The sequence below is a fragment of the Pseudophryne corroboree genome, chromosome 2, assembly GCF_028390025.1.
Source record: "Pseudophryne corroboree isolate aPseCor3 chromosome 2, aPseCor3.hap2, whole genome shotgun sequence".
Classification (NCBI taxonomy): Eukaryota; Metazoa; Chordata; class Amphibia; order Anura; family Myobatrachidae; genus Pseudophryne; species Pseudophryne corroboree.
Window position 1 is genome coordinate 96,417,404 of NC_086445.1, and position 20,340 is coordinate 96,437,743.

Sequence of the window (20,340 nt, forward strand, 5' to 3'; positions counted from 1 at the left end):
ATTTCTGCACTTCCTACAGTCAGGAGTGACTATGGGCCTAAAATTTGGGATCCATTAAAGTCCAGATTTCGGCCCTGTCTATTTTCTTTCCAAAAGAACTGGCTTCACTGCCTGAAGTTCAGACGTTTGTTAAGGGAGTGCTGCATATTCAGCCCCCTTTTGTGCCCCCAGTGGCACCTTGGGATTTCAACGTTGTGTTGGATTTCCTAAAATCACATTGGTTTGAGCCACTTCAGACCGTGGAATTAAAATATCTCACGTGGAAAGTGGTCATGCTTTTGGCCTTGGCTTCGGCTAGGCGGGTGTCAGAATTGGCGGCTTTGTCCTGTAAAAGCCCCTATCTGATCTTCCATATGGACAGAGCAGAATTGAGGACTCGTCCCCAATTCCTCCCTAAGGTGGTATCAGCGTTTCATTTGAACCAACCTATTGTGGTGCCTGCGGCTACTCGGGACTTGGAGGCTTCCAAGTTGCTGGACGTAGTCCGGGCCTTGAAAATATATGTTTCCAGGATGGCTAGAGTCAGAAAGACTGACTCGCTGTTTATCCTGCATGCACCCAACAAGCTGGGTGCTCCTGCTTCTAAGCAGACTATTGCTCGCTGGATCTGCTCCACGATTCAACTTGCACATTCTGCGGCTGGACTGCCGCATCCTAAATCAGTAAAAGCCCATTCCACGAGGAAGGTGGGCTCTTCTTGGGCGGCTCCCCGAGGGGTCTCGGCTTTACAACTTTGCCGAGCTGCTACCTGGTCGGGATAAAACACGTTTGCAAAATTCTACAAGTTTGATACCCTGGCTGAGGAGGACCTTGAGTTTGCTCATTCGGTGCTGCAGAGTCATCCGCACTCTCCCGCCCGTTTGGGAGCTTTGGTATAATCCCCATGGTCCTTACGGAGTTCCCAGCATCCACTAAGACGTCCGAGAAAATAAGAATTTACTCACCGGTAATTCTTTTTCTCGTAGTCCGTAGTGGATGCTGGGCGCCCATCCCAAGTGCGGATTGTCTGCAATACTTGTATATAGTTATTGCCTAACTAAAGGGTTATTGTTCTGAGCCATCTGTTAGTGAGGCTCAGTTGTTATTCATACTGTTAACTGGGTATAGTATCACGAGTTGTACGGTGTGATTGGTGTGGCTGGTATGAGTCTTACCCGGGATTCCAAATCCTTTCCTTGTTGTGTCAGCTCTTCCGGGCAAAGTTTCCCTAACTGAGGTCTGGAGGAGGGGCATAGAGGGAGGAGCCAGTGCACACCAGTAGTCCTAATTCTTTCTTAGAGTGCCCAGTCTCCTGCGGAGCCCTTCTATTCCCCATGGCCCTTACGGAGTTCCCAGCATCCACTACGGACTACGAGAAATAGAATTACCGGTGAGTAAATTCTTATTTTTTGCCTGCATTACAGCTTTTCATCCTTTAATATTATCAGACTCCTAGGGTATATTTACAAAGATTCGTGTTTTTGCCGTTTTGAAGGGTGTTTGAACTCGAATGGTATCGGGTGCATTTTATTGCAACTTTTTGAATCCTGATACGATCATTCACTATGCTGCCGACTTTTCCCAATTCGTATTTTCCGATGTCGATGTGATTCGTAATGTAAGGCAGTGTTTTACGGGAGTGATGAGTAAAACACTGCCTGACAAAACACAAGTAATCCCGGCCGGATCTGTGAGATCTGTGCAGGGCTTCATTGTGTACCTTAAAAAGGTGTTTAAAGTCGTTAAAAATCAGAAAAAAATTGTGTGGGGTCCACCCTCCTAAGCTCAACCAGCCTCGGGCTCTTTGAGCCGGTCCTGGTTGACAAAATATGGGCAAAAAAATGACAGGGGTTCCCCCATATTTCATCAACCAGCAATTTTGCGGTCAGCGGTGAGGTTACTTTCGGTCAACCGCTGACCGCAAAGTTCCCACCATTGGCTACAATGGAGCGCATAGGCGCTACATTGTATCTCTGCCGTGTGCTGCCTCACAGACACTACAGGAGCACACAGCCAATCAGGAGAGTGCCACGACGTGGCGCTCCCTGATTGGCTGAAGGGACCCTCTTTGATAGGAGTCAGGGGGGGTCCTGGCAGTCGGGGAAAGGGGTCCCATGTGTAAACATGGGACCCCTTTCAGTGCGTGGTCGGGTTTCCGTTTTTTTGTTTTGCCAAGTACGTGGATTATACTTTGGACACAATCTACACTGGATTATGTGAGTATAATTTTGTTCACAGGTCCCCCAAGGATTCTACATGGAGAAGAGGACCGAGCCTCGTGGGAACATAGGTAAGTATGTATGTATGGAGGTGTGCATGTATGTAATAAACTTATACTTTCACGGTGTGTGTGTCCTGTTTTTTTGGGGGTATTTTTTTAGTTGTAGTACTACAGGTCCCAGCGGGCCAGGTTTTCCACCGCATGCTGGTACTTGTGGTTCTCCATTACCAGCTTGCGGGGGAGGCTTGCTGGGACTTGTAGTACTGCTACTAAAAACAATATTCACATTTTTTACACATGTCTATCAGCCCCCCATCCGCCGCCCTTGGATGGGGGGGACAGCCTCGGGCTTCACCCCTGGCCCTTGGGTGGCTGGAGGGGACCCCTTGATTTAAGGGGTTCCCACTCCTCCAGGGTACCCCGGCCAGGGGTGGCTAGTTGCGTATGTAATGCCAGGGCCGCAGGGACCAGTATAAAAGTGTCCCCCGGCTGTGGCATTATGTACCTGGCTAGTGGAGCCCGGTGCTGGTTTAAAAAATACGGGGGACCCCTACGCTTTTTGTTCCCCGTATTTTTGGAACCAGGACCAGGCGCAGAGCCCGGTGCTGGTTGATGAAATATGGGGGAACCCCTGTCATTTTTTTGCCCATATTTTGTCAACCAGGACCGGCTCAAAGAGCACGAGGCTGGTTATGCTTAGGAGGGGGGACCCACGCAATTAATTTTTCTGTTTTTACACTAAACAGACCCTTTCCCATAGATAACCATGCACAGATCTCACTGATCCGTGCATGGTTATCCAAACTCGACTGGAAAAAGCAGGTCTATTTTTTTGCTGCTTTTTTTAACGAATCGAAAAAAAACAGACCCGCACTCAGAGACTAACACCCAAATACGAATGAATAGTGAATGCCCGTATTGTATGAAATAACAGCCGCGTTTGACCGATGGTCTATTCATTCGTATTTCTGAACTTTGCCAATCAAACCATTACAAATAGACCAGACACTGCCGAGTTTTCTGCTTAGTGAATTCCCGGATTGGGACTTAGAAAAAAACCCACAAATTGACAAAACTTGGATTTTTAGTAAATACTGGCCCTAGTTTCCATTTATGTTATTACATCATGTGCAGACACTTCAAACGCCAGTCTCCAATATCTGACCCATAGACTGTATGTATATATATATATATATATATATATATATATATATATATATTTATTTATTTTTAAAATCATTATCTTAAAATTATTCTGGGCTGTCTATAGACTGAAACGTGTCTGGCTTTTCTTCTAGTTTCTTGGGCAGATATATTGAGCCTGGAGAAGTGATAAAGCAGTGATAAGTGGAAGGTGATAACGCACCAGCCAATCATTACGTGGTTTAAAAAATGACAGTTAGGAGCTGATTGGCTGGTACGTTATCACCTTCCACTTATCACTGCTTTATCACTTCTCCAGGCTTAATACATCTGCCCCTCTGTTACATATTTCTGGTTAATGCTTAATATCAGGCTTTGCCAACCTGTAGCTCTCCAGATGTTGTAAAACTACACATCCCAGCATGCACTGCCACATTATTTCTTTTAGGCAATACTAAACCTGTATCAAGGCATGCTGGAATATGTAGTTTCACAAGAGCTGGAGAGCTACAGGTTATCCAGGCCTGCTTCTTATTTTATAAATGCATCTGTTTTCTTCCCTATATCAGCAATGTCTGCATTCCGATTAAAATAATAAAAAAATCATCCCAATGGTAGAGTGTAAGCTTTGGTGGCACTGTGTCCATTTAAACTACACATGTTGTCCTATCCTTATTTTGTACGCATATCGATATTCATATTGTTGGCGGTGTATGCTTTATACCGACAACATTAAATGCATCCTAAAGCGTTGTATTGGTGTGGCCGGTATAAGTGTAAGCATTCTGGTACGGCGGCATGTGTACTGTTATACTGCCAACACTGTTAGTGTTTTATGCTGCATGTTATCTGCGTCTCTATACTGGCACCAGATACTGCTGCCGATCTCCTGCTTGTCGCCATTATTTATCCCCCTTGTTCTGCTACTCTTGTCTGTGCTTCAGGGTACGCACTAGGTCGTAGTGTTCAGAAGAACCTTGGCAGGTTGAGTCTTTGGACAGACCCATTCCCCACAGTAAAGGAGAGCCTGCGAGCGGGCATCACGGTCTGTGAGCAGTGGACGTCCGCTTGTGAACACCTGACCGGACAGCTTTGGCGGCGGTACACTCCACACCCTTGGAAGAATGATCAATACTCCCCAGAACCTCTTCAGAAACTTGGGAAACGGCTGGAAGAGGTATTTTATTGTTGTACTGTGTGTGTTGCTTTCCTCTTTAGTCTTCTCTCACCATATCTCTATGTGTCTTTAAGTTGGTCTTCCACTCTCTATGGTGTTTGCTTTTAGTATTGTTTATGCTTTCCCAAATAAATCAACTACTTTACAGCTGTTGCTAATTAATGTACTTTCCTCCTTCGCTTGTGAAGCTCAGCCCCCCCCCCCCCTCATTTGTGAAGCCCAGGTTTCCCGGTTTGTGAAGCCCAGGTCCCCCTGCTTGTGAAGCCCATTCCTATCTAGTACAATAAAATATACTTTATTTGTAACTATTTTATGCCCCACTATATCCCACCTCGGGCTGTTAAGATGACCACACAGGGAATTATTTCTAAGTTTTATCCAGTTAAATTTATAAGCTTGAACACTGGAAATGCACAAAACACTATAAGTATGGTAGAGATTTTAAACATCCTGAAAAAATACTGTAGGACCCTTAATTATTGTTCTGTCATGCACACAGCGTAGTGTGGTGGTTTGGATGTATTGTTCTGAGGTATCTGGGCTGTATCCGTTTGGATGGTCGACAGTCATTCGGTCGACCACTATTGGTCGACATGGACACATGGTCGACGCCTGAAAATGGTCGACATATGAAAATGTCTACATGGCTTTAAAAAAAAAAAAAAAAAAAGATTTTAATATTTCTCCTTCATCCACTAGGGGCCGCTGGAGCGTAGTTACAATGGGGAAATAGTAGGCAGTAATTGGGAGCTGGCACTTTAAAATTCTCACACTGTGGCTAGCTCCTCCCCTACTATCTCCCCTCCAAGCCAGTCTTAGTTAGTGCCCGATGTGAGCTGGTTCACTTGGGTTTAGCTGAAGAATTTTTCTTTTTTCTTTATTATTTTATTTTTTCTTACTTACACACACAGACTGGCAGCTCTGCCACTGCCAGTCTGCACCGCGGGAGCTGCCGGCGGGGTCCCATCGCAGCTGCGTGCGGCTCGGGATGGGCCCAGGCTGAGGGAGACACTGAGCTCTCCTGAGTTGGCGGACACCGCTGCGTGCGGCGCGTGTCGCGGCCACTCCATCCAGCAGAAGATTCCGGCAGCAGGGCAGCGGTGAGTATCAAATGTGGCCGGACACCGCTGCGTGCGGCGCGTGTCGGAGCCACTCCATCACAAAGGATTCCGGCCGGACACCGCTGCGTGCGGCGCGTGTCGGGGCCGCGGGGTCGAACAGAGTACGCCTAAAGTGGTGAGTACAAACATCCCCCCCTCCAGACTGATGTATGCTTTTACAGATTCAGTTTTCAACATATGTATCTCCAGTCATAGAAGGCTGGAGTGCATCAAAGGCGCTTACTAATTTGAACTTGGCGCCATTATATGGGGGGCGGAGCTTCAGCCCGCTCTGTAGACGGGCTCAGCGCTTTTCACTACCCGGCTGCAGCAGAAGGCAGCCGGGGGATACAGAACAGTGAAATGTAAGTTACAAGGCTGGTTGCCTTTTATAGTTGCCGCCTTTATCTTATGTCAGTGTTGTGTAATGGACTGTCCGCTCCCCGGCCGCAGCATACAAGCGGACGGGGAGATACAGGGCGCTTCCCGCTTACTGTAGAGCAGGTTTGAATTTGGCGCCGAAGCGGGGGGGGGGGGCGGAGCTAACTCCCGCTCTGTTCGACGGGTTAAGCGCTCTCCGTCCCCCGGCCGCTGCAGGACCGCCGCTTCACTGTCATACCGCTCCCCGGCCGCTGCAAGCTCCCTTCCCTCTCCGGGCTGTTCAGGGAGGATAAAGGTAGGATGTGGGGGTGAAGGCTATTCCCACTTTGCTCAGCGGGCTCCCGGCGGCGGATCGCAGCGTTCACTGCCTCTAGGCACAAATCCTGTCTCAGGGGGGTTTTTAGTGTTTCTGTGCAGGGAGTTGCTGACATATTGGTAATATCTGACTTTGTCAGCCATTCCTCCCGGCAGGAGAGTCCTCTGCCAGACATTTCATACATGGAGCCTGCTCTATTACAGGAGCTGGGGCTCATCTCATTACTGATTAAAAATCTACTGTGCTTTACCCTACAAATACTATTAGGTTCAAATAGACAGTATTTACACAGGCACAGTATTTATCTACCCTAGTGGGTTCACATACACGGTTGGATTCACTGTGGGTGTGTGTATATATATATATATATATAGATATAGATATAGATAGATATAGATATAGATATATATATATATATATATATATATATATATATATATAGATATATAGATATATAGATAGATATGTATATGTGTGGAGGTATGTATATAGATATATGCATACAATACCGTATATAGGGCAGTGCGGATGGTGTAGTGGTTGGCATTGCTGCCTCGCGGCATTGGAGGTCGTGGGTTTGGTTCCCACCGTGGCCCTAGCTGTGTGTAGTTTGTACAGATGTGTCCACATACATCCTTAGGATAAAACAAACCATTTCCGCAATGTTTTCTAATAACAAAAGACCTTCTTACCACATAACATTTTCCCCCATCTTTTCTCGCAGTCTGGTCACCATTTTGAAAAGCCAGCGGAACCTCCGAGAAACATCTGGTGCACCTAAATTAGCGGTACACTACATACAGGGCGAGGTGTTGCCTTCCCTTTATTATTCCTTGGTGTCACTAGTTACTAATGCTATTTGTAATTTGAGAAATGTGTGTAAGGCATCAGACAAATAGCGCTGCTGCTCAGTATGCTAGTAGCGGGTATCTGTACAGGGGGACCAGGGTTTGAAAAACTTTAAGGGGAGCTCCTATAGCCTAGGGCTAAGACTCCTGTCCCACAGCGCAGCGCTACTGGTTCAGGTCTCCGCTGCTCCAGAAAGTTTATTTGAATCGTGTTGGTCACTACACATTATAGTGCAGACCTTACATAGGGCTGTGTTTATTTAACCCACCTTTTCTCCTTTCGTTGGTCTCACCTGGGATAGTCAAAGAATTCCCTCTTAGGTGTGAAGTATGCGGTGGAGCCATCTGCTTAGCCCTCCACGCACCTGCAGAACACTCCTGTTTGAACAGTTCAGATTATACAGGTAATGTCACTATTAACCAGAGACCTTGTACGTCATTTCACCTCTCCAGGTTTCTAAAGGAACCTTGCTAACTAACCTTCCAGGTTACAATACTGATGATGTCTGTTTTCTGTGGAGTCTGAACCAGTGTCTCAGAATATCCAGGTGCATTATACAGCAGTTCGTCTGGTACTGCAGGTAAAGGAGGCGGACACGTCAAGTCCATCGGGGTTCGACGCCAATGACGAAATGGTCCAGTCTCAGATGAGCTGGGCAGGCTCCGGTAGGCGGCCGGCAGACACCCGAATACACAATATCAGGTATCAAACAATGTTTGTTTCTCTGACGTCCTAGTGGATGCTGGGACTCCGTCAGGACCATGGGGATTAGCGGCTCCGCAGGAGACAGGGCACAAAAATAAAAGCTTTAGGACTAGGTGGTGTGCACTGGCTCCTCCCCCTATGACCCTCCTCCAAGCCTCAGTTAGGTTTTTGTGCCCGTCCGAGCAGGGTGCAATCTAGGTGGCTCTCCTAAAGAGCTGCTTAGAAAAAGTTATTAGGTTTTTTATTTTCAGTGAGTCCTGCTGGCAACAGGCTCACTGCAACGAGGGACTTAGGGGAGAAGAAGTGAACTCACCTGCGTGCAGGATGGATTGGCTTCTTAGGCTACTGGACACCATTAGCTCCAGAGGGATCGAACACGGGCCCAGCCATGGAGTCCGGTCCCGGAGCCGCGCCGCCGACCCCCTTGCAGATGCCGAAAAGTGAAGAGGTCCAGAAACCGGCGGCAGAAGACTTTTCAGTCTTCATGAGGTAGCGCACAGCACTGCAGCTGTGCGCCATTGTTGTCAGCACACTTCACACCAGCGGTCACTGAGGGTGCAGGGCGCTGGTGGGGGGCGCCCTGGGCAGCAATGATAATACCTTGTTCTGGCTAAAAATACATCACATATAGCCCCTGGGGCTATATGGATGTATTTAACCCCTGCCAGGTCTCACAAACACCGGGAGAAGAGCCCGCCGAAATAGGGGGCGGGGCCTATCTCCTCAGCACACAGCGCCATTTTCCTGCACAGCTCCGCTGCGAGGAAGGCTCCCAGGACTCTCCCCTGCACTGCACTACAGAAACAGGGTAAAAAAACAGAGAGGGGGGGCACTTTTTTGGCGATATTGATATATTAAGCTGCTATAAAGGAAACAACACTTCTGTAGGGTTGTTCCTATATATTTATAGCGCTTGGGTGTGTGCTGGCAAACTCTCCCTCTGTCTCCCCAAAGGGCTAGTGGGGTCCTGTCTTCGATAAGAGCATTCCCTGTGTGTCTGCTGTGTGTCGGTACGTGTGTGTCGACATGTATGAGGACGATGTTGGTGTGGAGGCGGAGCAATTGCCGGTAATGGTGATGTCACCCCCTAGGGAGTCGACACCGGAATGGATGGCTTTGTTTATGGAATTACGTGATAATGTCAGCACGTTACAAAAATCAGTTGACGACATGAGACGGCCGGCAAACCAGTTAGTACCTGTCCAGGCGTCTCAGACTCCGTCAGGGGCTGTAAAACGCCCTTTACCTCAGTCGGTCGACACAGACCCAGACACGGACACCGAATCTAGTGTCGACGGTGAAGAAGCAAACGTATTTTCCAGTAGGTCCACACGTTATATGATCACGGCAATGAAGGAGGCTTTGCATATCTCTGATACTGCAAGTACCACAAAAAGGGGTATTATGTGGGGTCTGAAAAAAAACTACCTGTAGTTTTTCCTGAATCAGAGGAATTGAATGAAGTGTGTGATGAAGCGTGGGTTAACCCCGATAGAAAACTGCTAATTTCAAAGAAGTTATTGGCATTATATCCTTTCCCGCCAGAGGTTAGGGCGCGCTGGGAAACACCCCCTAGGGTGGATAAGGCACTCACACGCTTATCAAAACAAGTGGCGTTACCGTCTCCTGAAGCGGCCGCCCTCAAGGATCCAGCTGATAGGAGGCTGGAAACTACCCTGAAAAGTATATACACTCATACTGGTGTTATACTGCGACCAGCCATCGCCTCAGCATGGATGTGCAGTGCTGGGGTGGTTTGGTCGGATTCCCTGACTGAAAATATTGATACCCTGGATAGGGACAGTATTTTATTGACTATAGAGCAATTAAAGGATGCTTTTCTTTATATGCGAGATGCTCAGAGGGATATTTGCACTCTGGCATCGAGAGTAAGTGCGATGTCCATATCTGCCAGAAGAAGTTTATGGACGCGACAGTGGTCAGGTGATGCGGATTCCAAACGGCATATGGAAGTATTGCCGTATAAAGGGGAGGAATTATTTGGGGTCGGTCTATCGGATTTGGTGGCCACGGCAACAGCCGGGAAATCCACCTTTTTACCTCAGGTCCCCTCCCAACAGAAAAAGACACCGTCTTTTCAGCCGCAGTCCTTTCGTTCCTATAAGAACAAGCGGGCAAAAGGACAGTCATATCTGCCCCGAGGCAAAGGAAAGGGTAAGAGTGCACCAAGCAGCTCCCTCCCAGGAGCAGAAGCCCTCCCCGGCTTCTGCAAAGCCCTCAGCATGACGTTGGGGCTTTACAAGCGGACTCAGGGGCGGTGGGGGGTCGACTCAAGAATTTCAGCGCACAGTGGGCTCACTCACAGGTGGACCCCTGGATCCTGCAGGTAGTATCTCAGGGTTACAGGTTGGAATTCGAGAAGACTCCCCCTCGCCGGTTCCTAAAGTCTGCTCTGCCAACGTCTCCCTCAGACAGGGCGACAGTATTGGAAGCCATTCACAAGCTGTATTCTCAGCAGGTGATAGTCAAGGTACCCCTCCTACAACAGGGAAAGGGGTATTATTCCACACTATTTGTGGTACCGAAGCCGGACGGCTCGGTAAGACCTATTCTAAATCTGAAATCTTTGAACCTGTACATACAAAAATTCAAGTTCAAGATGGAGTCACTCAGAGCAGTGATAGCGAATCTGGAAGAAGGGGACTTTATGGTGTCCCTGGACATCAAGGATGCTTACCTGCATGTCCCAATTTGCCCTTCACATCAAGGGTACCTCAGGTTCGTGGTGCAAAACTGTCATTATCAGTTTCAGACGCTGCCGTTTGGATTGTCCACGGCACCTCGGGTCTTTACCAAGGTAATGGCCGAAATGATGTTTCTTCTGCGAAGAAAAGGCGTATTAATTATCCCTTACTTGGACGATCTCCTGATAAGGGCAAGGTCCAGAGAACAGCTGGAGGACGTAGTAGCACTAACCCAAGTAGTGCTGCAACAGCACGGGTGGATTCTGAATTTTCCAAAATCTCAATTGACCCCGACGACACGTCTGCTGTTCCTGGGAATGATTCTGGACACGGTTCAGAAAAAGGTGTTTCTTCCGAAGGAGAAAGCCAGGGAGTTATCCGAACTTGTCAGGAACCTCCTAAAACCAGGAAAAGTGTCTGTGCATCAATGCACAAGAGTCCTGGGAAAAATGGTGGCTTCTTACGAAGCGATTCCATTCGGCAGATTCCACGCACGAACTTTTCAGTGGGATCTGCTGGACAAATGGTCCGGATCGCATCTGCAGATGCATCAGCGGATAACTTTGTCTCCACGGACAAGGGTGTCTCTTCTGTGGTGGTTGCAGAGTGCTCATCTGTTAGAGGGCCGCAGATTCGGCATACAGGACTGGGTCCTGGTGACCACGGATGCCAGTCTGAGAGGCTGGGGAGCGGTCACACAGGGAAGAAACTTCCAGGGAGTGTGGTCAAGCCTGGAGATGTCTCTTCACATAAAGATACTGGAGCTAAGAGCGATTTACAATGCTCTAAACCTGGCAAAACCCCTGCTTCAGGGTCAGCCGGTGTTGATCCAGTCGGACAACATCACGGCAGTCGCCCACGTAAACAGACAGGGCGGCACAAGAAGCAGGAGGGCAATGGCAGAAGCTGCAAGGATTCTTCGCTGGGCGGAAGATCATGTGATAGCACTGTCAGCAGTGTTCATTCCGGGAGTGGACAACTGGGAAGCGGACTTCCTCAGCAGACACGATCTACACCCGGGAGAGTGGGGACTTCATCCAGAAGTCTTCCACATGATTGTGAACCGTTGGGAAAAACCAAAGGTGGATATGATGGCGTCCCGCCTCAACAAAAAACTGGACAGGTATTGCGCCAGGTCAAGAGACCCTCAGGCAATAGCTGTGGACGCTCTGGTAACACCGTGGGTGTTCCAGTCAGTGTATGTGTTTCCTCCTCTGCCTCTCATACCAAAAGTACTGAGAATTATACGGCAAAGGGGAGTAAGAACGATACTCGTGGCTCCGGATTGGCCAAGAAGAACTTGGTACCCGGAACTTCAGGAGATGCTCACGGAAGATCCGTGGCCTCTACCTCTAAGACGGGACCTGCTTCAGCAGGGACCGTGTCTATTCCAAGACTTACCGCGGCTGCGTTTGACGGCATGGCGGTTGAACGCCGAATTCTAAGGGAAAAAGGCATTCCGGAAGAGGTCATCCCTACCCTGGTAAAAGCCAGGAAGGAGGTGACTGCACAACATTATCACCGCATTTGGAGAAAATATGTTGCGTGGTGTGAGGCCAGGAAGGCCCCGACGGAGGAATTTCAACTGGGTCGATTCCTACATTTCCTGCAAACAGGATTGTCTATGGGCCTCAAATTAGGGTCCATTAAGGTTCAAATTTCGGCCCTGTCGATTTTCTTCCAGAAAGAATTGGCTTCAGTTCCTGAAGTCCAGACTTTTGTAAAAGGAGTACTACATATACAGCCCCCGGTTGTGCCCCCAGTGGCTCCGTGGGATCTTAATGTAGTTTTGGATTTTCTCAAATCCCATTGGTTTGAGCCACTCAAATCGGTGGATTTGAAATATCTTACATGGAAAGTAACCATGCTACTGGCCCTGGCTTCAGCCAGGAGAGTGTCAGAATTGGCGGCTTTATCGTATAAAAGCCCATATCTGATTTTCCATTCGGACAGGGCAGAACTGCGGACGCGTCCTCATTTTCTGCCTAAGGTGGTTTCAGCGTTTCACCTGAACCAGCCTATTGTGGTGCCTGCGGCTACTAGCGATTTGGAGGATTCCAAGTTGCTGGACGTTGTCAGGGCATTGAAAATATCTATTTCAAGGACGGCTGGAGTCAGAAAATCTGACTCGCTGTTTATACTGTATGCACCCAACAAGCTGGGTGCTCCTGCTTCTAAGCAGACGATTGCTCGTTGGATTTGTAGCACAATTCAACTTGCACATTCTGTGGCAGGCCTGCCACAGCCTAAATCTATCAAGGCCCATTCCACAAGGAAGGTGGGCTCATCTTGGGCGGCTGCCCGAGGGGTCTCGGCATTACAACTCTGCCGAGCAGCTACGTGGTCGGGGGAGAACACGTTTGTAAAATTCTACAAATTTGATACCCTGGCTAAAGAGGACCTGGAGTTCTCTCATTCGGTGCTGCAGAGTCATCCGCACTCTCCCGCCCGTTTGGGAGCTTTGGTATAATCCCCATGGTCCTGACGGAGTCCCAGCATCCACTAGGACGTCAGAGAAAATAAGATTTTACTTACCGATAAATCTATTTCTCGTAGTCCGTAGTGGATGCTGGGCGCCCATCCCAAGTGCGGATTGTCTGCAATACTTGTACATAGTTATTGTTACAAAAAAATCGGGTTGTTATTGTTGTGAGCCGTCTGTTCAGAGGCTCCTACGTTTGTCATACTGTTAACTGGGTTCAGATCACAGGTTGTACGGTGTGATTGGTGTGGCTGGTATGAGTCTTACCCGGGATTCAAAATCCTTCCTTATTGTGTACGCTCGTCCGGGCACAGTATCCTAACTGAGGCTTGGAGGAGGGTCATAGGGGGAGGAGCCAGTGCACACCACCTAGTCCTAAAGCTTTTATTTTTGTGCCCTGTCTCCTGCGGAGCCGCTAATCTCCATGGTCCTGACGGAGTCCCAGCATCCACTACGGACTACGAGAAATAGATTTATCGGTAAGTAAAATCTTATTTTTTCCTATCCTTTCCCCGCAGACGGCAGGAGATGGTATCAGAACCTCTCTAGGGTATACCCCTCGATGTATCGTCGGTCCAACAAGCTGCTGTTTTCCTGAGGCAGCCTTGCTCAGGGATCCATCAAAGACATATACGGCAGCGCGGTTCTATCTTGTCCGGAGCAGGTAGGTTGTGGAACAATTGTCCTCTAGGTTACGGGATAAGTCGCATCAGGATAAACTGATACTTTGGTACAGGTCCGAATCAGGATTCTGCTTTATGATCTTTGGAGGTCTCCACGTCTGCAGACTCGGACCCTGCATTTTTCGCTTGGGCTGTCTTAACCCGACGACCTCTGGGTCTGCGACAGTGACAGGTGAACATGTAATCCTACGGGGCAGATGGTTCAGGGGAAGGATCTTTCTGCAGGATTTCTTGAACCATGGGAGGTAAGTCCACTTTGCTTTCTCCTAATACTGCCCCAGCTCCAAGACAGACCTTTACCGGTCTTTCCTTTAGATTTTTCCGTGCCCCTTCAAACTTTCGACTCCACACGGGCGATATCTCAGTCGCCAGGGGATCTCAAGGTAAAAGGCTGAAGCAGAGGTTCAGCATCCTCGGTCCAGTCTGATTTTAGGTCATCCTATAAACCCACTACAGGTCAGACTTTCCTACCACCTGGAGGGTCCCAGGGTAGGCGCAGGTCGGTGGTCCTGCGGGAAGAACTGAGAAGGCTTGGGCGGTTACAAACTAGATTTTGGAGTACAACCATCTCAGGAGTCCCTCGGCAGGGGTCGGCCGATTTACGATGACAAGAGAGTCATACTGCAGGCGGCGCTCCATATGCTTCTAACCGCAAAGGGTGTTGATCCCTGTTTTTCACATATCATTTGAATCGGGACAGTTCTCAGGCCTTTGTTTTCTTCTCACGTTCCGAAGCCAGTTGGCTCGGCCAGGCCTATTCTGGCCTTAGAATCCTTTCAGTCTGTGATTGCTAGTTTGAACAAGAAAGGGAGTTTTACGCGTCCCTTGTCTTCAGAGATGCCTGTTTACTCATTTCCGCTGGACGGGCTTTTCTCAGATTCGCATTACAGGATTCTCATTTTCACTGTCAGTCCTTTCCTTTCGGTCTCTCTTCCGCTCCCACAGAGTTCAGGAAGATCACAGAATAACTCTTTTTCAAGGGCAGTAGGTGACGTTGGTTCCCTAATGGGACAATCTACTGCTACTTTCCCACTCTGTACATTAGGTGGCTTCTGAATATCCGGAGGATCCAGGAGCTTCTGGTTCAACACAGATCCAATTTATGCTCCTCGTAGACGTTTCTCAACACGGTCCGTCAGAGGATTTTTTTTTTTTTCCTCCCTCGGCACAAGGTACTCTATTCCTTCTGTCAAGTTGCGACGCAATGAGTGGTCGCCTACATTCCTCTCTGAGCGGGGGACAACATTCCTCTCTGAGCGGGGGACAACAATCTTCTTTCCAAAAAGGTCAAGCCACCAGGTCAGACTCCCGGGTGAGGAAACATTCCCCGGAGTTTTGTCAGCTGGTCCGCTGTGGGCGGAGATTTCGGATCGACCTCAGGGCGTTCTGACTGACTCTTAACCCTTTACTACTCTCGGACGTGAGCTCGGGCGGCAGTAGCCGAGGAGGCCCTTAGGGCTCCGGGGAGTTTTCTGGTTATTCTATCCTGCCTCCCTTTTTGATTTCTACCTCATGTTCGGTAACACAGGAGGGGATTATGTGTGCTAGCCCTCTCGGTGGCTCTGGTTGGGCCACGCATGACTTGAAGATACAGATACACCTGTTGTCAGTAGAGGAGCCTTGGCTCCTACCTCGACTGGACTGTCTACTTCAACAGGGTCCTTTTTCTTTGTTCAATCTTACACTGGTCTCGTTTAACCGTGTGACTGTTCTCGAGACCTCAGAAGGGAGGAGTTCCCTAGTTCGGTTAGGCCTACTGGGCCTCGATTTCAGAAGTCTGTTATCTCTTCTCGCTTTTGCCACTTTTGGAAAACTGTATGGGACATAATAAGCATAAAAGGGGTTTTCCCCTTTTTTCAGTTACCATTCAGCCGTCATCTTTGGTTTCTCTGGGAGGTTTTGCTCAGCTGCGCTTCAAACCACACTGACCTGAATTTTAGGTATCTGCCTTTTTCGGTTTTCTTCCAAAAGAGATTAGCCTAGCGGCCGTCAGTTCGGCCTCTTTTTCAGGGAGTACTCTATTGGCAACTCCCCCGGCTGAGCTTCGGTCTCGGCGGTCGTTTCTTCCAGAGGGAATGTCCATTTTTCAGATAAATCTGACACTAGTGTTTTTTGGTCCTCTATGAATGTTGTCAGGGCTCGCCGACTCTCTACAGAGGTCTTCGGCTATTCGACGAAGTGTTTTTCTTCTTTGTGCTGTACGATGCTCCCGTGCTAAATAGCCGGGGTCCCAGCATACGCTGGGACATTGGATACATCTGACCATCAGACAGTCTTCTTGGCGGTTGCTAGGAAGCCTCCGTTTTCCATTTCAGCGCACTTTATGCGCGTTGTAAGACCTTCGGGGGCGGCTGCCCGTGGGGTCTCCATAAATGGTTTGTCGGGCGGCTACTTGGTCGGACCGACATTCGTTTTGTCAAATTCTACAAGTTTGACAATTTTGCGGCCTCTGCATCACAGTTTGGCCGAGCAGTTTTTACAGGACTCTCAGCGCTCTCCCACCCGTTTTTGGGAGCTCTGGGACGTCCCAATTGTAACTACGCTCCAGTGGCCCCTAGTGGATGAAGGAGAAATCAGGATTTTGGTACTTACCGATAAATCCCTTTCTCCGATTCCACAGGGGCCACTGGACGCCCGCCCAGCGCTGTTCCTCCTTGTTTTTTGCTTAAAGGTTTGCAGATCAATATATGACTGCTTGTTGAGTACAGGCTAGCCTGGTTTTTGTCAGGTTCTGTTCCAGGTTTAGTTTGGTTTATCCTGGTTTACAGGGCGTCATTAACCTCCTCTACCTTAAGGTTTGTTTATTCCATCTCTCATCGGGCACAGTTTTACGTAGACTGGCTTGGAGGGGAGATAGTAGGGGAGGAGCTAGCCACAGTGTGAGAATTTTAAAGTGCCAGCTCCCAATTACTGCCTACTATTTCCCCATTGTAACTACGCTCCAGTGGCCCCTGTGGAATCGGAGAAAGGGATTTATCGGTAAGTACCAAAATCCTGATTTTTCATACTTTACCATCCACGTGGACCTCGATTGGGAATAGTAACCTGAGCGAAGCGAGCCATGCAAGGGGACGCGGTACACAGTTGGGGTTCCTGGTCATGTTATGGAAAAAAAATAACACCAAAAACAGTTCAAAAATCCATGTCGACCTTTTCATGTGTCGACCATTAGTCCATGTCGACCATGTCAATGTCAACCAATAGTGGTCGACCTAGTGACTATCGACCTCAACATGGTCGACCATTCATACCGGAACCATCTATGCTGGGTATAACACCATCTACAATTTCTCTATCGTCCTAAGTGGATGCTGGGGTTCCTGAAAGGACCATGGGGAATAGCGGCTCCGCAGGAGACAGGGCACAAAAAAGTAAAGCTTTACTAGGTCAGGTGGTGTGCACTGGCTCCTCCCCCTATGACCCTCCTCCAGACTCCAGTTAGATTTTGTGCCCGAACGAGAAGGGTGCAATCTAGGTGGCTCTCCTAAAGAGCTGCTTAGAGAAAGTTTAGTTTAGGTTTTTTTCTTTACAGTGAGTCCTGCTGGCAACAGGATCACTGCAACGTGGGACTTAGGGGGAAAGTAGTAAACTCACCTGCATGCAGAGTGGATTTGCTGCTTGGCTACTGGACACCATTAGCTCCAGAGGGATCGAACACAGGCCCAGCCGTGGAGTCCGGTCCCGGAGCCGCGCCGCCGACCCCCTTGCAGATGCTGAAGCGTGAAGAGGTCCGGAAACCGGCGGCTGAAGACTCCTCAGTCTTCATAAGGTAGCGCACAGCACTGCAGCTGTGCGCCATTTTCCTCTCAGCACACTTCACTGGGCAGTCACTGAGGGTGCAGAGCGCTGGGGGGGGGCGCTCTGAGAGGCAAATATAAACCTTATACAAGGCTAAAAATACCTCACATATAGCCCATAGGGGCTATATGGAGATATTTAACCCCTGCCTGACTGGAAAAATAGCGGGAGAAGAACCCGCCGAAAAAGGGGCGGGGCCTATCTCCTCAGCACACGGCGCCATTTTCTGTCACAGCTCCGCTGGTCAGAACGGCTCCCAGGTCTCTCCCCTGCACTGCACTACAGAAACAGGGTAAAACAGAGAGGGGGGGCACATTAATGGCTATATATATATATATTATATATTAAAGCAGCTATAAGGGAGCACTTAATATAAGGATATCCCTTGTATATATAGCGCTTTGTGGTGTGTGCTGGCAGACTCTCCCTCTGTCTCCCCAAAAGGGCTAGTGGGTCCTGTCTTCATTAGAGCATTCCCTGTGAGTTTGCGGTGTGTGTCGGTACGTGGTGTCGACATGTATGAGGACGATATTGGTGTGGAGGCGGAGCAATTGCCAAATATGCAGATGTCACCCCCCAGGGGGTCGACACCAGAATGGATGCCTTTATTTGTGGAATTACGTGATGGTTTATCTTCCCTTAAACAGTCAGTTGAGGACATGAGGCGGCCGGACAATCAATTAATGCCTGTCCAGGCGCCTCAAACACCGTCAGGGGCTGTAAAACGCCCTTTGCCTCAGTCGGTCGACACAGACCCAGACACGGGCACTGATTCCAGTGACGACGGTAGAAATTCAAACGTATTTTCCAGTAGGGCCACACGTTATATGATTTTGGCAATGAAGGAGACGTTACATTTAGCTGATACTACAGATACCGTAAAACAGGGTATTATGTATGGTGTGAAAAAACTACAAACAGTTTTTCCTGAATCAGAAGAATTAAATGACGTGTGTGATGAAGCGTGGGTTGCTCCTGATAAAAAGTTGATAATTTCAAAAAAGTTATTGGCATTATACCCTTTCCCGCCAGAGGTTAGGGCGCGCTGGGAAACACCCCCTAAGGTGGACAAGGCGCTCACACGCTTATCCAAACAAGTGGCGTTACCCTCTCCTGAGACGGCCGCACTTAAGGATCCATCAGATAGAAAGATGGAAGTTATTCAAAAGAATATATACACACATGCAGGTGTTATACTACGACCAGCTATAGCAACTGCCTGGATGTGCAGTGCTGGAGTAGTTTGGTCAGAATCCCTGATTGAAAATATTGATACCCTAGATAGGGACAATGTTTTACTGTCGTTAGAACAAATAAAGGATGCATTTATCTATATGCGTGATGCACAGAGGGATATTTGCACACTGGCATCTCGGATGAGTGCTATGTCCATTTCAGCCAGAAGAGCCTTATGGACACGACAGTGGACAGGCGATGCGGATTCAAAACGTCACATGGAGGTTTTGCCGTATAAAGGGGAGGAGTTATTTGGAGTTGGTCTATCAGACTTGGTGGCCACGGCTACTGCCGGGAAATCCACTTTTTTACCTCAAGTCACTCCCCAACAGAGAAAGGCACCGACCTTTCAACCGCAGCCTTTTCGCTCCTACAAAAATAAGAGAGCAAAGGGCTTGTCGTATCTGCCACGAGGCAGAGGAAGAGGGAAGAGACACCAACAGGCAGCTCCTTCCCAGGAACAGAAGCCCTCCCCGGCTCCTGCAAAAACCTCAGCATGACGCTGGGGCCTCTCAAGCGGACTCGGGGACAGTGGGGGGCCGTCTCAAAAATTACAGCGCGCAGTGGGCTCACTCGCAGGTAGACCCCTGGATCCTGCAGATAATATCTCAGGGGTACAGGTTGGAATTAGAGACGGATCCTCCTCATCGTTTCCTGAAGTCTGCCTTACCAACCGTCTCTTCCGAAAGGGAGAGGGTGTTGGAAGCCATTCACAAGCTGTACGCTCAGCAGGTGATAGTCAAAGTACCCCTATTACAACAAGGAAAGGGGTATTATTCCACTCTATTTGTGGTACCGAAGCCGGATGGCTCGGTAAGGCCTATTCTAAATCTGAAGTCCTTGAACCTCTACATAAAAAAGTTCAAGTTCAAGATGGAGTCACTCAGAGCAGTGATAGCGAACCTGGAAGAAGGGGACTTTATGGTATCCTTGGACATCAAGGATGCGTATCTACACGTTCCGATTTACCCCGCACACCAGGGGTACCTCAGGTTCATTGTTCAAAACTGTCACTATCAGTTTCAGACGCTGCCGTTCGGATTGTCCACGGCGCCTCGGGTCTTTACCAAGGTAATGGCCGAGATGATGATTCTTCTTCGAAGAAAAGGCGTATTAGTTATCCCATACTGGGACGATCTCCTAATAAGGGCAAGGTCCAGAGAACAGCTGGAGACAGCTTTAGCACTATCTCAAGAGGTGCTAAGACAACACGGGTGGATTCTGAATATTCCAAAATCCCATTTAATCCCGACAACTCGTCTGCTGTTCCTAGGAATGATTCTGGACACGGTTCAGAAAAAGGTTTTCCTTCCAGAGGAAAAAGCCAAGGAGTTATCCGATCTGGTCAGGAACCTCCTAAAACCAGGAAAAGTGTCAGTACATCAATGCACAAGAGTCCTGGGAAAAATGGTGGCTTCTTACGAAGCAATTCCATTCGGCAGATTCCATGCAAGAATATTCCAAAGGGATCTGTTGGACAAATGGTCAGGGTCGCATCTGCAGATGCACCTGCGAATAACCCTGTCACCAAAGACAAGGGTGTCACTTCTGTGGTGGTTGCAGAA

At 48.7% G+C, this 20,340-nt stretch overlaps 1 protein-coding gene across 3 annotated transcripts in view; it reads left to right on the forward strand.

Moving 5' to 3' along the window:
- DYNC2H1 (dynein cytoplasmic 2 heavy chain 1) overlaps positions 1-20,340 on the forward strand; it is a 1,021,614-nt gene that overhangs the window by 57,582 nt on the left and 943,692 nt on the right. For all 3 annotated transcript variants that reach the window (XM_063951545.1, XM_063951543.1, XM_063951544.1), the window contains exon 6: positions 4,288-4,520. In XM_063951545.1, coding sequence (XP_063807615.1) covers positions 4,288-4,520 — 233 coding nt within the window. The remainder of the gene's footprint in view (positions 1-4,287; positions 4,521-20,340) is intronic.